At 35.4% G+C, this 23831-nt stretch overlaps 1 protein-coding gene across 9 annotated transcripts in view; it reads left to right on the forward strand.

Annotated features, from left to right (window-relative positions):
* The window catches only part of dmd (dystrophin), a 135993-nt gene that overhangs the window by 18959 nt on the left and 93203 nt on the right, over nucleotides 1–23831 (forward strand). For all 9 annotated transcript variants that reach the window (XR_007827477.1, XM_051106544.1, XM_051106519.1 and 6 more), the window contains exons 4-20: nucleotides 262–339; nucleotides 784–876; nucleotides 3684–3856; nucleotides 4160–4278; nucleotides 5929–6107; nucleotides 6485–6619; nucleotides 9807–9998; nucleotides 14667–14848; nucleotides 14965–15115; nucleotides 15189–15308; nucleotides 16713–16814; nucleotides 17067–17174; nucleotides 17811–17990; nucleotides 18228–18400; nucleotides 21072–21195; nucleotides 21660–21747; nucleotides 22105–22346. Coding sequence is in view for 8 of the 9 variants with exons in the window: in XM_051106544.1 (XP_050962501.1) it covers nucleotides 262–339; nucleotides 784–876; nucleotides 3684–3856; nucleotides 4160–4278; nucleotides 5929–6107; nucleotides 6485–6619; nucleotides 9807–9998; nucleotides 14667–14848; nucleotides 14965–15115; nucleotides 15189–15308; nucleotides 16713–16814; nucleotides 17067–17174; nucleotides 17811–17990; nucleotides 18228–18400; nucleotides 21072–21195; nucleotides 21660–21747; nucleotides 22105–22346 (2439 nt within the window). In the remaining variant the exon portion in view is untranslated. The remainder of the gene's footprint in view (nucleotides 1–261; nucleotides 340–783; nucleotides 877–3683; nucleotides 3857–4159; nucleotides 4279–5928; nucleotides 6108–6484; nucleotides 6620–9806; nucleotides 9999–14666; nucleotides 14849–14964; nucleotides 15116–15188; nucleotides 15309–16712; nucleotides 16815–17066; nucleotides 17175–17810; nucleotides 17991–18227; nucleotides 18401–21071; nucleotides 21196–21659; nucleotides 21748–22104; nucleotides 22347–23831) is intronic.

Raw genomic sequence — 23831 nt, forward strand, 5'->3', positions numbered from 1 at the left:
TAATGACCGCTTGGTCATAACAGCCACGCTTTCATTAGGGTAAGTAAACGATGACACAATTTTCCTATTTGGGTGAACTATCTCTTTAATTGGCTCTGAGGGGTGATATTCTGAGACGCTTTCTATTGTTCTATTTTTGTCAAGGAAAAAAATACTCCTGGTGTCAAAGCGTTTGGACAAGGATGAGTGCATAAATGGTTGAATTCATTTGCAATGGATGCTCCGAGTTCAGTTCTGATACAGTATATTCCCCATTTGCAGGTTAAAGAACGTGGTTTCACTCGAGTGCACTCCCTCAACAATGTTAACAGGGCCCTGCAGATCCTTCAGAAGAACAATGTGAGTTAATTGGTTCAACTGGCTGTTTTACTGTTCACCGCTTTTGGAATTTCAATGTTTCGGTTGAGCTTTTTTAATAAATCAGAGACAAAATAATGCAGGAGGAAAATTTACAGTTTGATAAGGTAATGGTACTTATCCATTTCACAGACACAAAAGCTTTTCTGCTTGATAAAATGTAGTGAAATAACCAGACAGCTTGAATATGTGTTTGAAGAACCAAATAAAAGCCAAGTAGGATCGCAAATTATAACGTCTGGTTGAAGAGGTAATTTTCCTGGAAAACTGTTGATATCTAAAAACTGATGTGTTTGAAGTATCCAATCTTTACCTTATTTAAAGTCAACACAAAACCAAAACTGAGTCTGTTTACTGCCTTAATACATATTCCTGGTCGCATTATTGCAACGAAGGCTCTTACATTCTCTTCCGCTCCATATCTAGGTTGAGCTGGTGAACATTGGAGGAGCTGACATTGTAGATGGGAATCATAAACTGACCCTGGGGCTCATCTGGAGCATCATTCTCCACTGGCAGGTATGAGAGTTCAATACAGTGAAATCAGCCCCGCAATCTTTCTGGTTTGCCTTCAAGGGCAGTGGCGCACTAAAGGACCTTTATCATCCATTATGTTGTTCTATCAAAGGTTTTATATGTAGCACATTTGCAGTGGACTGTCATGTGCTTATCTGTACAGGAACTCGTTTCCTCTGTGTTTTTTCTGTTCATCTGATAAGGCCGCCCTACTGTGGTTTATGTTCAGAGCTACTGATGTAGTCTTCTTTTTTTAGCTTATGTTGGTAGTGGTTAAAGGTATAAGGCCATTTAAGATCATAAGACTATTTAGGTAACATTTCAGCATTGAGATTAATTCTGATTGTAATTAAAAATATAAAAATATATGACAGATTAGTGATTTATCATAGTCATGTACCATGGAATTTACATCACACTCCTAGATATTTCAAAGTTTGCCATAGGGTTATAATGGAACATAATGAAAATCTTTGATATGCTGTTAAAAATGGTGGGGTCATTAGGATTTATTTCAAATAATTTAATATTTTTATTCAGCAAGGATGAATAACATTGATCATAAGTGGCAGTAAAGCCATTTATAATGTTGCAAATATAATATAAATGCTGTTCTTTTAAACTCTGTTTATCAAAGAATCCTGAAAAAACATTAGTCTGCAAATCTGTTTAAACATTGTAAATGATAAGAAATGTTTCTTCAGCAACAAATTAACATATTAAAATGATTTCTGAAGGATCATGTGACACTGAAGACTGGAGTAATGGCTGCTGAAAATTCGGCTTTGCCAATACAGGAATAAGTTGCATTTTAAAATATATTTCACATAGATAACAGGTATTTTAAATTGTAATAATATTTCTTTTCATTGTATGTCTGATCAAATAAATGCAACCTCGGTAAGCATAAGAGGCTTCTTTCAAAAATCTTACAGACCCCAAGCTTTTGAACAGTAATATATTACCACATTCTTGTACCTGGTATTTACTCCCATGGTATTGCCGTGGTGCACATGCAACCAGGATATTACCATTGTATATATACAGTTTACATACACCTTGCAGAATCTGCAAAAAGGTAATTATTTAACCAAAATAAGAGGAAGCATACAAAATGCATGTTATTTTTTATTTAGTGCTTTTCTGAATTAGATATTTCACAAAAGACGTTTACATATAGTCCACAAGAGAAAATAATAGTTGAATTTATAAAAATTAAATGAGTTAAAAAGTTTACATACACTTGATTCTTAATACTGTGTCATTACCTGATTGATTATATTTTTAGTTATAGTTCTTCATGAGTCACTTGCTTGTCCTAACAGTTAAACTGTCCTCTGTTCTTCAAAAAAATCCTTCAGACACAAAAGCTTTTCTGCTTTATAAAATGTAGTGAAACAACCAGACAGCTTGAATATGTGTTTGAAGAACCAAATAAAAGCCAAGTAGGATCGAAAATTATAATGTCTGGTTGAAGAGGTAATTTTCCTGGAAAACTGTTGATATCTAAAAACTGATGTTTTTGAGGTATCCAATCTTTACCTTATTTAAAGTCAACACAAAATAAAATGACTCATAAAATTACTTACAAAAATGACTTGGTTCAAAAGTTTACATACACTTGATTCTTAATACTGTGTTGTTACCTGAATGATTGTATTTTTAGTTATAGTTGTTCATGAGTCCCTTGCTTGTCCTAACAGTTAAACTGTCCTCTGTTCTTCAGAAAAATCCCTCAGGTCCCACAAATTCTTTCTAGCAATGACTGTATGATTTTGAGATCCAACTGAGAGACTCATATGCAACTATTACAGATGGTTCAAACACTCACTGATGCTCCAGAAGGAAAAATGATGCATTAAGAGCCAGGGGTGTAAACTTTTGAACTTTTGTGTACATTTTTCTTATTTTGCCTAAATATCATATTTTTTCAAACAAAACAAAATACAAAATTTACAGAACAAAAATACTCTCATACACTATTACAGAAGGTTCAAATGCTCACTGATGCTCCAGAAAGAAACACGATGCATTAAATTTGAAGATCAGGATCAATTTAACTTATTTTGTCTTCTGGAAAATATGTAAGTATCTTCTGTAGCTTTTGAAGGGCAGTACTAAATTAAGAAATATGATATTTAGGCAAAATAAGAAAAATGTACACATCTTCATTCTGTTCAAAAGTTTACACCCCTCGCTCTTAATGCATCATTTTTCCTTCTGGAGCATCAGTGAGTGTTTGAACCTTCTGTAATAATTGCATATGAGTCTCTCAGTTGGATCTCAAAATCATACAGTCTTTGCTGGAAAGAATTTGTGGGACATGAAGGATTTTTCTGAAGAACAGCGGGCAGGACAAACAAGGGACTCATGAACAACTATCACTAAACAAAAAATACACAGGTGTGGATCATTCAGGTAACAACATAGTATTAAGAATCAAGTGTATGTAAACTTTTGAACGGGGTCATTTTTATAAATTTAACTATTATTTTCTCTTGTGGACTATAAACATATTTTATGTGAAATATCTTATTCAGGTCAGTACTAAATAAAAATAATGTGCATTTTGTATGATCCCTCTTATTTAAGTAAAGTAATTAAAATTTTGTAGATTCTGCAAGGTGGATGTAAACTTTTGACCTCAACTGTATGTACTATGGTGTTATCACACATTTTTGTTGTTCTTGTCCTGTTAATAAAATTGTAGTCATAAAGTCTGTCTGTAAATATTAGCTTTATGAGGCCATGTTGCTATATTGGTCACGGTTCTGATAAATATGTTTTATATCCTCTCCTTTACCGTACAGGTTAAGGATGTGATGAAAGATGTCATGGCAGACCTACAGCAGAACAACAGTGAAAAGATTCTGTTAAGCTGGGTCAGGCAGTCCACTAAAAACTACAAAGACACCAATGTGGTCAACTTCTCCAGCAGCTGGGCGGATGGTTTTGCCTTCAATGCTCTCATTCACAGCCACAGGTGTGTGGGGTTGTCACTTTTGAGTGTTTTTTTGAAAATCACAGAAATCATTGGTTTTAACAACTAATGAAATTGAAAATGAATGCCCTGTATTTATTGCATGGTTGAATCCTAGCTTGGCCTAAAGCAATTTTTGAAGCTGATTATGGCTTATTGTTTTTCTATTTTCCATGTAGTTCATTTGGGTAATGAACCAGCTGTTTCGATCTGCTTTTAGCTATTTCAAGCATATGCATAGAAAATATTTCAAGTTATTAACTATTCTATATTAATTATATCATCTGCTCTGTCTTGTTTTGACAGGCCGGAGCTGTTTAGCTGGAGTGTGGTGGAGCAACAGGATAATGCCATTGAGAGACTGGATCATGCCTTTACCGTTGCGGAGAAGAGTTTAGGCATCGACCGACTGTTGGACCCTGAGGGTATGACCTCCTCTTTTCTTCTTCTCGTTCACATTAGCCTTTGAAGTTTTTCTGAGTATTACAGACAGGGCTTTTTTAGTTGAGTTTTTTTAGACGGGAGGAAACGTCTTGTTACATCAACATCTAAAACAGAATTTCATCACATAATTTATGCCATGGGGGTTTAACTCATGGATGAGCTTGTACCACTTATGACTGGTTCTCTATGGACAGATCCAAAGGAAAGAAAAAGATCTAATATACGGTATATGCATGACGTTTCTTTTTATTACGGATAAGTGCATAGAGAACATGCATAATTTATATAATTAAGTGATAGATCAGTATTTAAAAAAACTTTTTTTTAGTAATAAAAAAGTCACACAGCTGTTTTCAACATTTAGAGAAATGTTTCTAGAAGTCCACTTTCAGAACAATAATTGACAGATAATGTACTCACCCCCTTGTCATCCAAGATGTTCATGCCTTTCTTTCCTCAGTCGTAAGGAAATTATGTTTTTTGAAGAAAACATTTCAGAATTTTTCTCCATATAGTGGACTTCTATGGTGCTCCGAGTTTGAACTTACAAATTGCAGTTTAAAAGCGGTTTGAAACAATCCCAGCCGAGGAAGAAGGGTCTAATTTTTAATGTCAAATGCTCGTCTTGTTTTACTCTTTTCCGGGTTCATGACAGTTAGGGTATGTTGAAAAACTGCCATCTCATGTTCTCCCTCAACTTCAAAATCATCCTATATCTCTGTTTTACCTTTTTTGTTATATCTTCTTTGCATGTTCGCTTTGCAAAGACTGGGTCGTACTTCTCCAGCGATGTAGGATGATTTTGAAATGGTTTTTGAAGTTGAGGGAGAAAATATGATTGTTTTTTGACATACCCTAACTGTCTTGAACCAGAATACACAGAGTTCAGGGAGAGCAAGACAAGACAAGCATTTGAGATTAAAAAGTATTTAAATGTGATTTTTTTTAACGAAAATAACCGATCGTTTCGCTAGATAAAACCCTTCTTCCTCAAATGGGATCGCTTACAACCGCATTTGGGATTGTTTAAAGCCGCATTTCGGAAGTTCAGTCTAGGGGGCACCATATCAGTCCATTATATGGAGAAAAATCCTGACATGTTTTCCTCAAAAAACATCATTTCTTTACGACTTTAGAAAAAAAGACACAAACATCTTGGGTGACAAGGGGGTGAGTACAATATCTGTAAATTTTAGTTCTGGAAGTAGACTTCTCCCTTAAGCACCAAATCAGCATATTAGAATGATTTTTGAAGGATCATGTGACACTGAAAACTGGAGTAATGATGCTGAAAATTCAGGTGTGCATCACAGGAGTTTAAATTTCAAAAAAAAAAAAAAAAAAAGAAAGCAGTTATTTTAAAATGTAATAATATTTCACAATATTACTGTTTTTGCTGTATTTTTTGATCAAGTAAATTCTGCCTTTGTGAGCATAAGGGAAAAAATCGTATCAATCCTAAACTTATCAATCATATTTTAAATGCAAAGCAATGTAAGGATCTTCTGCTTCTCACATTCAGCTAATGTAAAACAGACTCATAATCTCACGTATGTGTCCTCTAGGAGTTAGATTAATTAAGTCAATTAAATCATTGCTTAACTCATGGGCATATCTTCTCTCCTTCGCAGATGTTGCCACAGCTCATCCAGATAAGAAATCCATCATTATGTACGTCACCTCCCTGTTCCAAGTGCTGCCCCATGGTGTGAGCATGGAGGCCATCCAAGAGGTGGAGACCCTCCCTCGAGCTACAGTAACCAAGGAGGAGCACTTCCTCTTTCAAACCCAGCAGCGTTACTCCCAGCAGGTCAGAGGAACGCACACTCATAAACGCGCAGTTTTGAACGGTATGCAGTAATTGTAATGCATGGACCCATTATCTCTGGCGCCACATACGTCTAAATGAAAGCCTGAGACTTCTCTGGTTTCAAAAAGGTTTTCAGACGTTCTCAGGATGTCGAATGCACCACTAGTATGTCAACACACTTTGCCAGCTGACATTGAATTATGTTTTGTAATTTGTGATCTAATTTTGCCTCTCTGCATTCCGACGTCCTCATCGTCCTTCTCACTGCCATATCCAGCTCGTTGCTCCATCACTCAACTCTCCTCAATATTTCCATCCATCTCTGTGGTGTTTGTTTTGCTTATTTCAGTTTTTCTTGTCTTCTGTACCTCTCTTAGATCACAGTCAGTGTGGCCCAGAGTCATGTCCGCAGCCCGTCTCCCTCCTATAAGCCTCGATTCAAAAGCTACGCCTTCACTCAAGCTGCCTATGTCAAGACACCTGAACAGCAGAGGAAGTTCCTCACCACACAGGTTGGTTATTGTTGACTGCTGGTTCTTTCATATCATTGCCAGGCACAGTTTGTTTTTACTGACTTAAAGGAGAAATTCACTTCCAGAACAAAAATGTACAGATAATGTACTCACCCCCTTGTCATCCAAGATGTTCATGTCTTTCTTTCTTCAGTCCTAAAGAAATTGTTTTTTCAGGAAAAAACATTTCAGGATTTTTCTCCATATAGTGGACTTCAATGGTGCCCCTGATTTTGAACTTCCTCTAAACGATCCCAGCCATGAGGAAGGGTCTTATCTAGTGAAACGAATGGTTATTTTTAAAAAAAATACAATTTATATACTTTTTAACCTCGAATGCTCGTCTTGTCTCGTCTGCCTGAACTTTTTTTCCGGTTTATGACAGTTAGGGTATGTCGAAAAACTCCCATCCCATTTTCTCCCCCAACTTCAAAATCGTCTTACATCACTGTTTTACCTTTTTTTGTTTAGGGTGTTTGATCTTCTTTGCATTTTCACTTTGTAAACACTGGATCGATACTTCTGAAGCGACGTAGGATGATTTTAAAGTTGGAGGAGAAAATGAGATGGGAGTTTTTCGACATACCCTAACTGTATTGAACCAGAAAAAAACAGTTCAGGCAGACGAGCGTTTGAGGTTAAAAAGTATATAAATTGTAATATTTTTTTAGGGAAATAACCAATCGTTTCACTAGATAAAACCCTTTTTTCTCAGCTGGGATAGTTTAGAGCCCTTTGAAGCTGCAATTAAACTGCATTTTGGACGTTCAAAATCGGGGGCACCATTGAAGTCCAGTATATGGAGAAAAATCTTGAAATGTTTTCCTCAAAAAACGCAATTTCTTTACGACTGAAGAAAGAAAGACATGAACATCTTGGATGACAAAGGGGATGAGTACATTATCTGTAAATCTTTGTTCCGGAAGTGAACTTCTCCTTTAAATCACAGGGCTTGCAAAACAAAAAAAAAGCCAATTTTTTTTAATACAGAAAATTGGATAAGAGTCAAAATGTGAATCAAAAACATTTCAAAACACAAATATCAAAGAAGGAATTTTATTTCCCTATTTACAGGGTATCTGTGGGATTTTTAAAAAACTATTTAAAGCTTTTTATGACCCTTTTTAAGACCTGCACAAATAAAATTAACAATGTATGAGTGGGGTAGGGCAATGTTTATGGTAACAATAAACCGTAAAATGACATGATTTACAGTTCAGATACAGGGTTTAACAAAAACAAAAAAAAATCTTAACCGTGGACTGGAAAAAAGATAGACAATGCGTCTTCCTTCTGCTATAGAAAAGTAAAACCAAAACATGTCATTAATGTCCACAGTCATTTCATGGCCTTACGTTTGATACAACTAAACTGAAGACTTTTTAAAGACTCGTGGGAACCCTGTATTTAAGATACATTTTGGTGTGCCGACTGGAAAACACAATACCCCCGTGACGTGGGGCTAGCGATTGTGCGAACCCTGTATCACACTTGTCACACTTCAAAAAAAAGCTTGTTCTAACTTGTTGATCAAATGTATTATATTGTCCTGGCAGTCAACAAAATTTACAAAAAATCCATAGATAGGCAATGAGGAAGGACCTGAGGGGTATTTCAGAGACTTGATTGTGGGCTTTTTTGACTTTAAGTATGTAACCGTCCAGAACATTCTAGCAACTGCATAACAATACACAAAAAATAGCATTTGGAGCATCACTCACACTTTCTTAAGAAAATGTGTTAATATAGTTTATCACATAGTAGTTAAAAATACAATCATTGCATGTGTAAAATGATGTTTTCCTGAGATGCTTTTATCTACATAAGGCATCTCTTTTTGACCAACATCCTGTTTTAACAACCAGTCTAGTTGATGGAACACTGCCACATTTTTACATTTTTTACACGTTTTTACAATATATTTTACATTTTCAGAAGTAAATGTGAGTGGACCATGTTAAAACAGGGTTGTTATTTTTAACCTAATCTAAAATGATTAAAAATGATGTTGGTGATTAAAATAAAGCGGAAATAAATGTGACCCTGGATCATAAACCAGTCATAAGTAGCATGGGTATATTTGTAGCAGTAGCCAACAATACATTGTGTGGGTCAAAACTATCGATTTTTCTTTTATGGCCAAAATTCTTGAATATTATGTAAAAATCATGTTTCATGAAGATATTTTCTAAATTTCCTACCATAAATATATTGAAACTTAATTTTTGATTAGTAATATGCATTGCTAAGAACTTAATTTGGAAAACTTCAAAAGTTTTTTTTTTTTTTTGCACCCTCAGATTCCAGATTTTTAAATAGTTGTATCTCGGCCAGATATTCTATCCTAACAAAGCATACATCAATGGAAAGCTTATTTATTCAGAATTCAAAATTAAAATTGAAAAAATAAAAATAAAAGGTAATTCAAAATGATAATAAACATTATAATAACATATAAATAAAATAACACTGATGTGAAACGCTAGGGTGTTGTGGGTGGCTGCCAAAACTTTGCTATGTGGTTGCGAAAGTCTTCTGAGTGTTTTTAAACATATTGTTGTGGGAAGTTTCTGGGTGGTTAGTCAACCTAAAGATATTTTGGTCCCCAAGATATGACTCAGGTCTCTTCTTCACTGTCAGTGTATGGGATTTTCTGCCTTTTTCATGGTCGGCCAGGTGAAAACTGTAAGCTAAAGGTTGCTTAGAAAAACAATATTATTTGATTGTCCATGTTATACACCGAATTTGAACACATAAGGTTAAAAATTTGTAAAAATAGGAGCTATACCATAAGCACCACTAATAAACCTAGTGCTAAATCATAACTCAACACCAAAAGACCCTTCACAATCTTCAAATTCAATCTGAAACCACCCTGATATTATCAGTCAGCTAGTGCATTTCACTCAAACACATAAGAGGACAGAGGGTATTTCCCAAAGCAGGAAAAGAACATTAGAAGGCTAACTTTAAAGATCTCCCAGCTTTTGAGGATGAAACAGCCAGAACTCTAGAGGCTTTAGCGACGCAAATGTTTGTACCTATGATTATCCAACCACTCCTCCCGCCTCATTGCCAATACGCTCTTTAGGCAAGTCTTGATTTAATGACAAAAAACTCGATATTTTTATTATTTTTAAATCCATGCATCATCTAACCCATTTGTCTCCGGTCTATCTGCCTTCAGTCTCCAGACAAGCCCGATGAACTGCGACCGTCCCCCAGTCCCCTGCCACAGGGGCTAAATGAGCTGGAAAGCTACCAGAGTGCCCTGGAGGAGGTCCTGACCTGGCTGCTCTCTGCAGAGGACGGCTTACAAGCACAGCCACCCATCTCCTCCTTTGTCGAAGAAGTCAAAGAGCAGTTTCACACCCATGAGGTAATGTGCTAGTTCGTCTTTTGAAGCTTTTGAGGTGAAAGTAGATAAGCTTGTTGATGATTCTGTTGGCCTCAGGTGATATTTTGCTCAGTTGGTGTTGTATTGTTTGAAAAAATTGATGTTAATTTTCATTTTATGTCATTTACCACTAGAACTAATGATTAAAGTTTGATTTATGTACTTACTAGAGTACGTAAGTGGATTTTGGTTAAAAAGTTGAGTGTTGAAAAGTTGGCATGAAATGAAAATTCACTGTTTTCTAATGAGTTATTGATCTTATTGTAAACGATTCGTCCAAGATTGTTTAATTTTAAAACAACTTCTTTCTGGTCACCCATGTCAGAACCCTCCAATCATTTAGTCTGCTTAAACCCCTCCCCTTTCTTAAAATCAACTGCAAGCTTCATCCAATCAACTGATGGATAGACCTACCTACGTTTATTACTCTTTCGATAATTTGTATTACTCTGATGTATGCCACAAAGATCTGTCGCTAATTTTGTTAAAGGTGAACCCAGAAAATGAGGACTTGTATGGCTTAATATAACGTAAATGATGTCTCTTACGTTTGTTTTTAAAAAATTTTTACTTGTTTTTATACATAATTTGGACTATGGGGCCACGATTATTTCGATGATGAAAAATGGTTGCACTTGGTGAGCTACTGGCACTACCTGTTGGTATTTTTACTGCAACACAACTAGGAGTAAGCAAATCAGAAAATAAAATACAGATTCAGTGCCACATTGTGTGGCTTTTGGATGTCATTTTCAGTCAAAGGGCAACAAGAGAAGCGATGTAAGTCTATACTGCTTCACCTAGCAATAAGAAGAGGAGAAAAGAATGGGAAGATGACTGTGGACGAATAAAACTTCCTAAAGACCCGCGTCTTTATTTTTTCCCAAATTTAAATTTTTCTGGATTCTGTTTTTTCTGTTTTCATTTTTCTTTCTTTAATGGTTAAATTAAATTTTAATTTTAATCAAAAAGCATGTCTAATTAATTAGAATCATGAAACTGAATCATGAAACCATTTCACATCAATTTATTAAGTTTAACAAAAATTATACGTTTAGGGCCCTATAAAATGTTTTTTTTTTTTTTTCTCACCATGTTTTATTGTTATCAAATTCTGTATTTTAGCATGTATAAATAGCATGTATTTGTACGATATATGTGTAGCATGTTTAGCATGCATTTGAATGAATACTTAATTTATTCAAATTTATTCTTAAAATAGCTTAATGAAATGTTTTTTTTTTTTTTTCCTGTTTCTGTGTTGTGTATTTCAAATTTTCTGATTGTCAAATGAAGGCATAAAACATTAATTTAAATTATCTTATTGAAAATTAAGCAAACTTTATTTTTTGGCAAACAAAGGGATTCACTATTAAAATTAAAACATGGAAAATATGTTGTGTGATTATACCTAAAAAAAATAATGTTTGTTTAATTTTAGTATGTATCGATGGTATCGATTTAAGCCTATGCTTATATCCATCATCACCTCTTTCAGTAGTTGTGGTCATCATATCAGTATTTTATTTTCCAAGATGTGTTGCGGTAGAAATACCAAGAAGTAGCACCAATAGCTTAAGTGCAACCATTGCACGTCATCAAAATAGTGGCACCACACATATTCCAAAATATTTATAACAATACTGATTTTGTTTAAACAACGTAAATCTTTCATGGGTTTTCCACTACATATTTTTAGTAAGAGACATAATTTACATTATATTAAGCCATACAAGTCTTTATACCCATGGTTCCCTATAAATTCCAGCTTTAATATCATTAATCCTGACTTTATATGTTGGAAGGGTCATTTTTAAAGATATGCTCACATGAACACAATTTTGCACAATTTTGAAAACTCTTTAGGCCATCTAAACTAGGTCCCCAAATTTCCAAGTGTGAATCATCAGTGAAATTATGGCTAAACTAGCTATAATTAATTCTGAATGTTGACTGTACAGTTTAGTTTAGCTATTTATTGTTTAGCATTTAGTGTCGGTGACACCAAATTATCACATAATAATACAGTGCTTCTGCTGAATTGCTAAGTACTAATAAGAACAAGTAACAAAGTATCTTTGTTCCTGCATTAAAAAAAGTCTCCTGTCTTTATCAGTAGGTGTAAGAGCAAGAAAGAAAGAAACATGAAATTGTCACTTTTGTTCTAAAGTGGCACCAAAATCACTTGAATCCACGTCATGTCTCAATTATGATGTCAGAGCTTATAAGTAGGATCTTTTCAGAAGGACTAGTGCACAGCTGCCATGTTAGGCTAGTTCAGAGCAATTTTTTTTTTTAAATGCTCAAAAACAATGTCATGTCCTGTGTCTTTTCAGCATCAGCAGACTTTAGAGATTGCCTGTACAGGTAAAGATGATCCAGGAATTGCTATTAAAGCTAGCTGTATTTGCTGTGATTTCACGAGCTTTAGCTGCCATATGGCAGCTTTGGATTCCTACATAAGCTCCGAGTCTTTTGACATGACCTTTACCCAAGGTTGAAGGCCATACAGAAAAATATAAGTCCAGACGGTCCTTTTACAGCTCTTGTTGAGCCATTAGTTTATTACATAAAAAGGTAAAGGGGACATCGGATGTCCATTTTCCACAAGTTGGTATGATTCTTTAGGCTCTTCATGAAATGTTTGCAACATACTTTGGTTAAAATTCCTCAATGGTTGTGTAAAACAAAATTTTTATTCTGTCAAAAACAGCTCTGTTCACAGTGACCCGTTTCGGTGAATGCCTCTTTAAATAATAATGAGCTACTTTTGCATGTTGTTCTAAAAATGGCTCATAACTACCTGTACATTTTAGATTTTGTCTCTAAAATTAAATATAAGTCTGTATTGTCCCAGAAATGCTCTTCAGTTGACATGTCTATATACGTTTATTCAATATTTGACATCTGATCAATATAAGACTGATGCTTTGCACTTGTGTAAGACATATAGGGACGGCTCTAAATTCAGACAGGTGATTAATTTCTTCAAACTAACTTTGAACCCAAAGGGTGAAGGATGCTGTCTGGAAGTTTTGGGGCTAAGATGTATATCGTTCCAGAAGTAGTTGGCTGTTATTATTAACCTAGATCTTCGTAAGCCCCCTGTGTTTACTGTCTCTGAATAAAACGGATTTCTCCAATCGTGACAGATGGTAATTATGAGTGTTTCCCCTCAGTCTCATATTCTAACATCTTTTAGAATGGTTGGTCTGGGAGTCAAAGGATCAAACTGTGCCTGGGCGTGGGTGTGAATTGAAAAGTTATCTGGGGATATTAAATGACTGAGCGGATGGCATGATATAATGAGTGAAAAAGCTCATTGAGGGAAGTGTTAAGGATGAAAACAGATGTACAGAGAGATTTTTTTAGATGACAGTGCAAAGAAATAGAACAGTTAAGAATTCTTAAAGCATGTTATTGATTTGCACGTTTTTGTTTGTTGATAAATCTGCTATGATGGAATTGTGCAGGGTTTTTTTTTTTTGGAGGTTTTAAGAATTTTGTGTCATGTAGTCTGTGTTCTAATACATTTTTAAATGTATTTAAAATTTTAAACCACTGTTTCAAAGTTTGGGGTCATTGAAAAGTCTTGAAATGTCTTTAAATGAAAAGTCTTTAAATACTCTTAAACAGTGTTGGGGGTAACGCATTACAAGTAACGCAAGTTACGTAATATTATTACTTTTTCCAAGTAACTAGTAAAGTAACGCATTACTTTTTTTTAATTGACAAGAAAATATCTGAGTTACTTTTTTCAAATAAGTAACGCCAGTTACTTTTCCCCTAATTTATTGATTAAAAGCTCTCCTTTCCCCATGTTGAGAACAAAAAACAGATTCAGTATTCCTCAAAATGAATAAAAACAGTGTAATTCAACTCAGAATATGACGCAAACCTGCAATAATTAAATATGTTAAATAATACAAATATCCTTTATGCATTTATTTACCATTTTATTAACTCATGTCTTTGCTGCCGACCTTCGATGATCCAATTCAACCATACTAATAAGCAAAAATTACTCAAGATAATCTAACATTTGTTTTCCTTTTTTATATTGCTGAAGAGTTTATGTTTTTTCTTCTGCGGTCTACTGTACAGATGTGGATTCACTTTTACATTTGCCAAAAATATAACTTTTTATATTAAAAACAAACAAGCAAGCCCTGCCCAGATTTAAAAAGTAACGCAAAAAACCCATTACATTCCATAAAAAAGTAACTAAGTAACGTAATTAGTTACTTTTTTAGGGAGTAACTCAATATTGTAATGCATTACTTTTAAAAGTAACTTTTCCCAACACTGCTCTTAAATATTATTAGAATTTTAAATATGAGTTCTCTATTTCAGTATACTTTGAAATGTAATTTATTTCTTTGATGGCTTCTTCAGCAGTCTTCAGTGTCACATGATCCTTCAGAAATCATTCTAAAATGCTGATTTTCATTGTTAAAAACACCCCTGCTTAATATTTTTGTAGAAACAGTGATGCATTTTTTTCTTTGAGGAATAGAAAGTTTAAAATGTAAATCTTTTGCATCAGTGTAAGTCTTTACTGTTACTTTGGATCAGTTTGCTCCATTCTTGCTTTCAAAAAAAATCTTATTGATGTATATCATACGTATGTGTCTGTTTATGTCTGTCCAGGGCTACATGGTGGAGTTAACGTCTCATCAGGGCAGCGTGGGCCGGGTTCTCAAAGCAGGAAGTGTGTTGTTGTCTGGAGGGCAGCTGACTGATGATGAAGAGAGGGAGGTGCGGGAACAGATGAATCTGCTCAACTCTCGCTGGGAACATCTGCGTGTGGCCAGTATGGAGAGACAGAGCAGGTGGTCACATGTTTCCACAATAAGCCTTTAGCAAGGAATATAAACCTGTCACTCTTTACAGAAAGAACTTTGCTGTTTACAACCTTCGTATAACTCATGTTTTGGAACATTTCTAGGCTTCATGAGGTTTTGATGGACCTGCAGCACCAGCAGCTGAAGCAGCTCTCTGATTGGCTGGACACAACCGAAATGCGAATTAAAAGAATGGGAGCACAGCCTTTAGGACCCGAACTTGAAGACATAAAGCGACAAATTGAAGAGCAAAAAGTATGTACTGTAATTTTTGGTGGTTGATTTATAAACGAAAAATAAACAAGTAAAGACGTAATTGTCCCTACAGCTTTTACAGGAAGATCTGGAGCTGGAGCAAGTGCGAGTAAACTCTCTGACTCATATGGTGGTGGTAGTAGATGAGAACAGTGGTGATGGCGCCACCGCAGCTTTGGAGGAAAAACTGCAGGTAAATGTTGTTGGGACTGACATCTGCATTTACTAACAGGTGTAAGTCTCAAAATGTTAGGCCCATATTCTATTTGATACTATTACTTATAAGTGACAGTGACTAAAGTAAATATTAAATATGGCGATGTCCAAAACCGCATTTGACACAAAAAAAGTTCAATTAAGGCACGATTTCATCCGTTAGATCCACGCCACGTTCAGCAGCGGCAGCTCTTAAAGTAATAGTAGTCAAATAACCTAATAACCCAGTTGCTGTGATGTCTGATAATCATAAACCAAAATAAAAAACAAAAAAAATAAAACTTTTGTAGCTTTTAGGATTCATCTATATTTAATTTAGTATTAAGTGTTTGATACCTGTATTCAATTTCTGTATGTTTCCTACTTGCTGATACCCACTGTTCTTAAGAAAATTTTTTCAGGTCCCACAAATTCTTTTTTTTTTTTTTTTTTTTTTTTTTTTAGCATTTTTGTGTATTTAAACACTTTCCAACAATGACTGTATGAATTTGAGATCCTTCTTTTCACACCGAGGACAACTGAAGGACTCATATTTTTTTCAATTAGTACTGCTCTGAAGAAGCTACAGAAGATATGTGCATGTTTCCCAGAAGACAAAATAAGTCAAATTTACCCTGATATTCAAATTTACCCCCCCGGCTCTTAATGGATCATTTTTTCTTCTGGAGCATCAGTGAGCGTTTGAACCTTCTGTAATAGTTGCATATGAGTCCCTCAGTTGCCCTCCAAGTGAAAAGATGGATCTCCAAATCATACAGTCATTGTTGGAAAGGGTTCAAATACACAAAAATGCTGAAAAACCAAAGAATTTGTGGGATCTGAAAGATTTTTCTGAAGAACAGCAGGCAGTTTAACTGTTCAAGACAAACAAGGGACTCATGAACGACTATCACTACATTCAGGTAACAACACAGTATTAAGAATCAAGTGTATGTAAACTTTTGAACAGCGTAATTTTTATAAATTCCGCTATTATTTTTTTCTGTGGACTATATGTAAATGTCTTTTATGTGAATTATACCATATTCAGGTCAGTACTAAATGAAAAATAACCAGCATTTTGTATAATCCCTCTTATTTTGGTAAAATAGTTAACATTTTGCAGATTCTGCAAGGTGTATGTAAACTTCTGACATCAACTGTATATGCACAGCGTAGAGCGTTTTGGTTATAGAACGTGATTTTCACTACCATAACCAAAATGTGTGTGAATGGAGCTGCATTAATTACTCAAATGCAGCCCTGAAAGCTATATTCTGATGCTGTGTAAATGATGCTTTTGTAACTGTAACCGCAGCCCTGAGGTCTGATCGTTGTTTGAACTAACCTGTGGTATAACGTTTTGTTTATTTGAATTGGTTTTCCATAACACGCCACACAGAACCTTGGGGAACGATGGGCAGCGATCTGCAAATGGACTGAAGAGCGTTGGATCCTCCTTCAAAAGATCCTGCTGTGCTGGCAGCATTTCTCTGAGGAGCAGGTACGGAATCCTTCCAGACCGTGCTCCAAAAAGCTTTTACAATGCATTTAGCAGCTCTCAAAACGCCTTTTGAATCCTGCCTTTTAAATGACTATAATGAGAGCATGTCTGGGGAAGCATAAAGGTTTTGAAGACCTCTTTTCTCAAGAGAGTCAGCGAGATAACATCACCAGTGCTCAAAAGAAACAGGAAAAGCAGCAGTGCAGAACACATCTGACAATCTCCCTTTAATCTGCTGTGCTTGTTTTATAGCTGCTGTTTGATTCTTGGCTGACTCAGAAGGAGGAGTTAGTTCAGACTATCCAGAGCAGCGGCACAAATGACCCAAATGAAGTAGCCGCCAACCTAAGGAAGCTCGCTGTAAGTGGCCACACGTAATCCAAACTCACTGAAGCATTAAAGTCAACCCTACTTTGCATGATTAACAATCAAGTCCTGGTGGATAAAATCAAGCGTTTTGAATTTTTTCCGCTTGTTGAATATGCTGCATGACGTGTAAAGTTTTCATGTTGCAAAATTAAAATGGAGTTCAAATGACGTTTTATGTTGAAATCCTTTGTAATGGATTTGAAATCAGGCCTTTTTAGTGATGCAACACAATTCCCAGCTAGCATTGGATAGCTGACCGCCATTAGATATATATAGTTCTGTTTTTCAAAGTTCTTATTGGTTGAATGACCAAAAATGAAAATTCTGTCATAATTTGCTCCCCTTCTTGTTATTTCAAACTTGTATGACTTTTAAAAAAATGTTGGTAGCCAGATTTAGGTCACACTGACTTCCATAGTATTAATACAAAATATAATGGAGGTCAGTGGAGAAGATATTTTGAAGAATGGTTACCAACATTCTTCAAAATATCTTCTTTTGTGTTTCATAGAAGAAAAAAAAAAATGCATACAGGTTTGGTTTGACATGAGGGTGATTAAATGATGACATCATTTAATTTTTAGGTGGACTGTTCCTTTAAGAAATTTGCTGAATTTCATTCCTCAGATTTTAAAAGCAGACCTGGAGTTGAAAAGGCAAACCATGGACAAGCTTTGCTCCCTCGTTCAAGATCTGCTGACCAACATTAAGAGCAAAGAGGCCGCTGGGAAACTGGAGGCAAAGCTGGAGAGGTTTGCTCAGCGCTGGGACAAATTGGTACAGTCGCTTCAGCTCACCAGCACCAAGGTGGTTATGCTAATGCGATTCCATTTACTGTGTCTCATCTTTTCCGCAATACTGTTCCATCTATTTCTATTTCTCTCAGAATTTGATATGGCTTCCTGCATGGCTGTGCCATCACTCAGAATAAATAAAGCGCTCTCGCTGTATCTCACTCTCTCTCTCTCTCGCTTTCATATGCACTCGAGAATCAGACTTCTATACATTTACACATGCGTGTCTTACAACTTTTGTCCCTCTTAGTTTTCAACTATTGTCACCACATCCCAGTCGGAGCTCACGCATACAACCATGGCAACTGTCACCAAGGTGACCACGAACCAGAAAAAGATGGTGAAGCATACTAAGGAGGGCATGTCTACCCCTCCACCTCAGAAGAAACGACAGATTGTCGCGGATTCAGAACTGCGGAAGAGGTGAGCTTATGAACCTCGGTTTTGTCACAGGTCACTAAATGTGGAGGACCCGTTTATGACAACAGAAGCTTTGCTTTGGGTTTTTGATAGTTCACTGATAGTTCAATATGTTTTATTGTGACTAACACTGTTTCAAGTTTAAATAGATTGTAAAACTGATTGTTAGAAAATAAAATGGTAATCAATTTTGTGATGTTTGCGTTTAAATGACAGTGAAAGCACACTTTTTTCCCCTGTGTTGAGGTTTTTCCAACTAAAACAGAAAGTTGTGATGAAGTCTGTAAGGGCTTGTCTATTCTTTTTAAATAGCCATTGAGATTTCATTATATCGCATTCATGAACATTATTTGCTACTTGTTATCTGCCATTAAGAATTAGGGAATATTAGGGGGACGGACATTCTCATTCTATAGAGTATTTGATTGGATTTAATGAGTGAGTGAAGTATGAGTCAACAATTTTTCTTTTTTTTTCTTTTTTACGTAAATGTATATGTCTGCTAAAAGTGAATTTTGTCCAGTTATAGCTATAGTCTAGCTAGTTTGTAGATGGTGTCGAGGCCAATGCGCAACATTTTTATTTTTTTGCGTTTTATGCCTTTATTACAATAGGACAGTAGTTAGACAGGAAGTGAAATGGGAGAGAGAGGGGGATGGGTTTGGGAAAGGTCCGTGAGCCAGGACTTGAACTCGGGGCCGTCAGCACAGATGGAAAAAAATAAAATAAAATAATGAACATTTATTTATCCATTCATATAGAAATCTAATTTCAAAATTGTGTATGTTTTTGTAATAAGTTTATAGGACAAGATTTAAAGGAACACTCCACTTTTTTTGAAAACAGGCTCATTGTCCAACTCCCCTAGAGTTAAACAGTTGAGTTTTACCGTTTTCGAATCCATTCAGCCGATCTCCTGGTCTGGCGGTAGCACTTTTAGCATAGCTTAGCAAAGATCATTGAATCTGATTAGACCGTTAGCATCTCGCTCAAAAATGACTATATATAATGACAATATTTTTCTTATTTGAAACTTGACTCTTCTGTAGTTACGTTGTGTACTAAGACTGACAGAAAATGAAAAGTTGCGATTTCCTGGCTGATATGGCTAGGAACTATACTTTCATTCTGGCGTAATAATCAAGGAACTTTGCTGCCGTACCATGTAACTAAGTTTGGTTATAGAATGTACGATGTAACTACAGAAGAGTCAAGTTTTAAATAGGAAAAATATCGAAACTCTTTGGTCATTTTTGAGCGAGATGCTAACAGTCTAATCAGATTCAATGATCTATGCTAAGCTATGCTAAAAGTGCTACCACCAGACCCGGAGATCGGCTGAATGGATTTGAAAACAGTAGAACTCAACTGTTTAACTCTTTTCAAAAAAAGTGTGAAGAGTGTTCCTTTAAGGTTATATATGTGCTACATATGTTTATTGACACAACAGTGTTTTTAAAGCATGATTTGCACAATACAGTCTATTGATCACTCAGTATGACCATTGTATAATAAAATGAACCCATTTGCAGTGTTGAGGAGTAATTAGTTTTAGTAATTTTATTGCAAAATAAATGTAACCGTAATCTGTTACAGGTATTCAGAAAGAAAAAATGTGTAATTACATTACAAAGGGGGTTACATCTGAATATTTTCACACACATGCTTGATTTTTTTTTCAAAATCGCATTGACAGCTCTAAAATATGAGTCACCAATGTTTCAGGAGTTTAGGCCACAGAATAGGACATAATATTTGATAACTGTTTATGTATATGCTTTCTTTTTAAAAATTAACTGTTCTTTCCAATGCATTGTTAGATGCCAGTGTTTCCTGCCATAGCTATGCAAAGATTTGATTTCAAAACCAGTATCATAACTATATGTGACCTTGGACCACAAAACCAGTTATAAGGGTCAGTTTGAAAAGAATAAATATGCCTTCCATTGATGTATGGTTTGTTACAACTATTTGAATATCTGGAATCTGAGGGTGCAAAAAAAGAAAAAAAAATCTAAATATTGAGAAAATCATCTTTAAAGTTGTCCAAATGAAGTTCTCAGCAATGCATATTACTAATCAAAAATTAAGTTTTGATATATTTACAGTAGGAAATTTACAAAATGACAATACTGTAAGATTAACCCTGCCCCAAAAAAAATTTGTTAGAAATTTAGAAAAGTAATCAAAAAGTACATTACTTTAATAAAGTAATTGAAACATTTTAAGTAGGGTACTATCTTTGAAACATCTAATTCTTGAAAAAAAAACAAACACTTTTTCACATGACACAAAAACTTAAGTTGTCACTTTAAAGTTTATTAGGTTATTTATCTAAATAATCAAGAATCAAGATTCTTCAAAAACATGTCCTAATATCTGAAGTGAAGATATTTTTTGTATTAGGGTTTTTACATGTTTTTGCTATAAAACAAGACAGAGATACTGATTAAGAGGTTTTTTTCTGCAGTATAGGCTTTTTTGTCTTAATAAGCTTTTTTCTTTTTGACTGTATGAGTGACACTACACTTTCGAGAAATGACGCTGAAATGCAAAGCCTGCAGTGAGGGGGAAAATGCTAATCAACGCCCGAGTACCAACAGTATTCAAATGACTAACAAACAAACAAGAATAACTAATTTGTTTTGCTGTTCTCTCATCAAATTCCCTGCAGATTTGATGTGGACTTCACTGAAATTCACAGTTTTATGACTCGGTCAGAGGCTGTTTTGCAAAATCCAGAGTTCTCAATCTCCCGTAAGGAGGGCAGTGTGGCAGACCTCTACGAGAAAGTGCTGGTAGGGCTACATTAACATGTTCTGTAGTGATTTGTGTGTTTCATACAACAAATTCATGTAAATATAGTAGGGCTGTCAAACGATTAATCGCGATTAATCACATGCAAAATAAAAGTACACACAAATTAATGTACATATTTAAGAGAAATATGTTATTTATGTACAAAATATTTTTATTTATATAATATAAATTATATAAAAATTATAATAAATACATATACTTGTAAATATTTCTTAAATATATACGTGAATGTCTTTGTATTTATACATGCATAATAATCAGACACCATACACACACATGTATTAGGCAAACTCAAACTTTTATTTTGTATGCAATTAATCGTTTGACAGCCCTAAAATACAGTAGACTGACAAACTTTTGAACTTTAATAATATAATATTATGTGATATATTTTTATTATTTTATTGGTGTTTACTGTGTGATTCTTTCAACCATTTTTGAGGCAATTGACAGGGAAAAAACTGAAAAGTTCAGGAAGTTACAAGAAGCTACACGCTCAGCCCAGGCTTTGGTGGATCAGCTCACTAGCGGTAAATGAATACTAAATTATCATTTTTATATGCACATTCATTTCAGTTCAAATGTCTTGTAAACGCCCCTTGATTTTCAATCAGTTTTGCATAATTCAAAACTCGCCCTTGTTGTCTTGTAAAAGCCACACACAAATATCCCCCATCTTATTTGGAAATAAATAATCTGCATTTTGCTGCTAATTAAAGTAATAAAATCCTGCATAATATCAGCTTTATTAATAATAGATAGAGATGTACATCGACAGGACGTTTCCCCGCTATTTTGAAAGTCTAAAGCCTTTGCCAGCTTAATTGCCTCAAATGCTGTTTCAAAATGCACGAGTCTCATTTGTCCTAATGGATCTTTCTCTAAAGACGGTCAGAATTCCGAGGACATCCAGCAAGCGGCTCAGCAGCTACGTGCTCGATGGGTCGACTTCTGCGCTCTCCTGGCTGAGAGGCTGGCGTGGTTGGCCTATCAGACCAAAGTCCTGGCCTTCTACAATCTTTTCCAGCAACTTGAGCAGGCTGTGGCAACCGCTGAGAACTGGCTGAAGGTGCAGTCGCCGCCTGCGTGCGAGCCGGAGCCTCTGAGGATTCAGCTCGAGCGTTGCAGGGTAACCACCGGTGTCTGTCCTCGTGCATGGGGTCTTGTTCCTTTGTAGATTTGTGTTTCAATGTGTGTCTGTTCTGTGTCCATATACAGGGCAAAGTCTGTCTTTTCCTGTGTCTGGCCAGGTAATGCCCTTTACCCATTGCATGTGTTCATCTGATCCCATGCAAAAAAAAGAAAAAAAAAAATGCAATGATGCACATGATGCAATCATGCAGGACATTTTATCATCCCCGAAAAGACAAATAACCTTTGATTTATTTTTTCTTGATCTTTTGAGATAAAAGAGCTCGATTTACTTTGAAAACATACTATAACTTTCAGGACCTCCTCCACGATACTATTTGGAAAGGTTCCCGAAATTAGAAATAAGTTTATTTTTAACAAGGTCCCTGAAGTTTTGGCACAAGAAAAATAACTAAATTTAATTATAAATAATAAATAATGTATGATATGACCCACATTGAAAGAATGGTTCACCCAAAAAATTCAAATTTGCTGAAAATCTACTCACCCTCAGACCGTCCAAGATGTAAATGAGCTTCTCCATCAGAACAGATTTGGAGAAATTTAATCACTTGTTCACCAATGCAGTGTATGGGTGCCATCTGAGAGAAAACCACATATTACAATGATGCACATCTAATCCACATCGGCGTATCAGTTAACATCTTGTGAAGTGAAAAGCTGCGTAATTGTTAGAAACTAATCCATCATTTTTTTTAAAAACTTTAAAGCTTCACTTCTTTCCAAAATTCATAATAACGCTTTCTCCAGTAACTCTCATTCTGGCGGCACCCATTCACTGCAGAGGACCCTTTAGTGAGCAAGTAATGTACTGCAACATTTCTCAAAATCTGTTCTTGTAAAAAAAAAAAAAAAAAACATCTACATCTTGGATGGCCTGAGGGGTGAGTGTTTTAAGAAGATAATTTACTCACCACCTTGTCATCAAAGATGTTCTTTTTTTTTTTCTCTTCAGTTGTAAAGAAATAGTTTTTCAAGGGCAGTGTATATACTTTTTAACATCAAATGCTCATCTTGTCTAGCTCTGTGTGAACTCTGTGCATTCCAGTTCGAGACAGTTAGGGTATGTCAAAAAACGGCCGTTTCATTTTCTCCTCCAACTTCAAAATTGTCCTACATCGCCGCAGAAGTACCGACCCAGTGTTTACAAAGTGAACGCGTAAGCAGGGTCAAACCCACTTTACAAAAAAAGGTAAAACAGCGATATAGGATAATTTTGAAGTTGGAGGAGAAAGTGAGATGGGAGTTTTTTGACATACCCTAACTGTCTTGAACCGGAATACACAGAGTTCACACAGAGCTAGACAAGATGAGCATTTAAGGTTCAAAAATAATATAAATTTTTTTTTTTTTTTTTTTTGAAAATAACCAATCGTTTCGCTAGATAAGACTCTTATTCCTCGGCTGGGGTTGTTTAGAGCCCTTTGAAGCTGCATTGAAACTGCATTTTGGAAGTTCAAAC

Source organism: Labeo rohita, chromosome 1 (assembly GCF_022985175.1).
Source record: "Labeo rohita strain BAU-BD-2019 chromosome 1, IGBB_LRoh.1.0, whole genome shotgun sequence".
NCBI classification, from domain to species: Eukaryota; Metazoa; Chordata; class Actinopteri; order Cypriniformes; family Cyprinidae; genus Labeo; species Labeo rohita.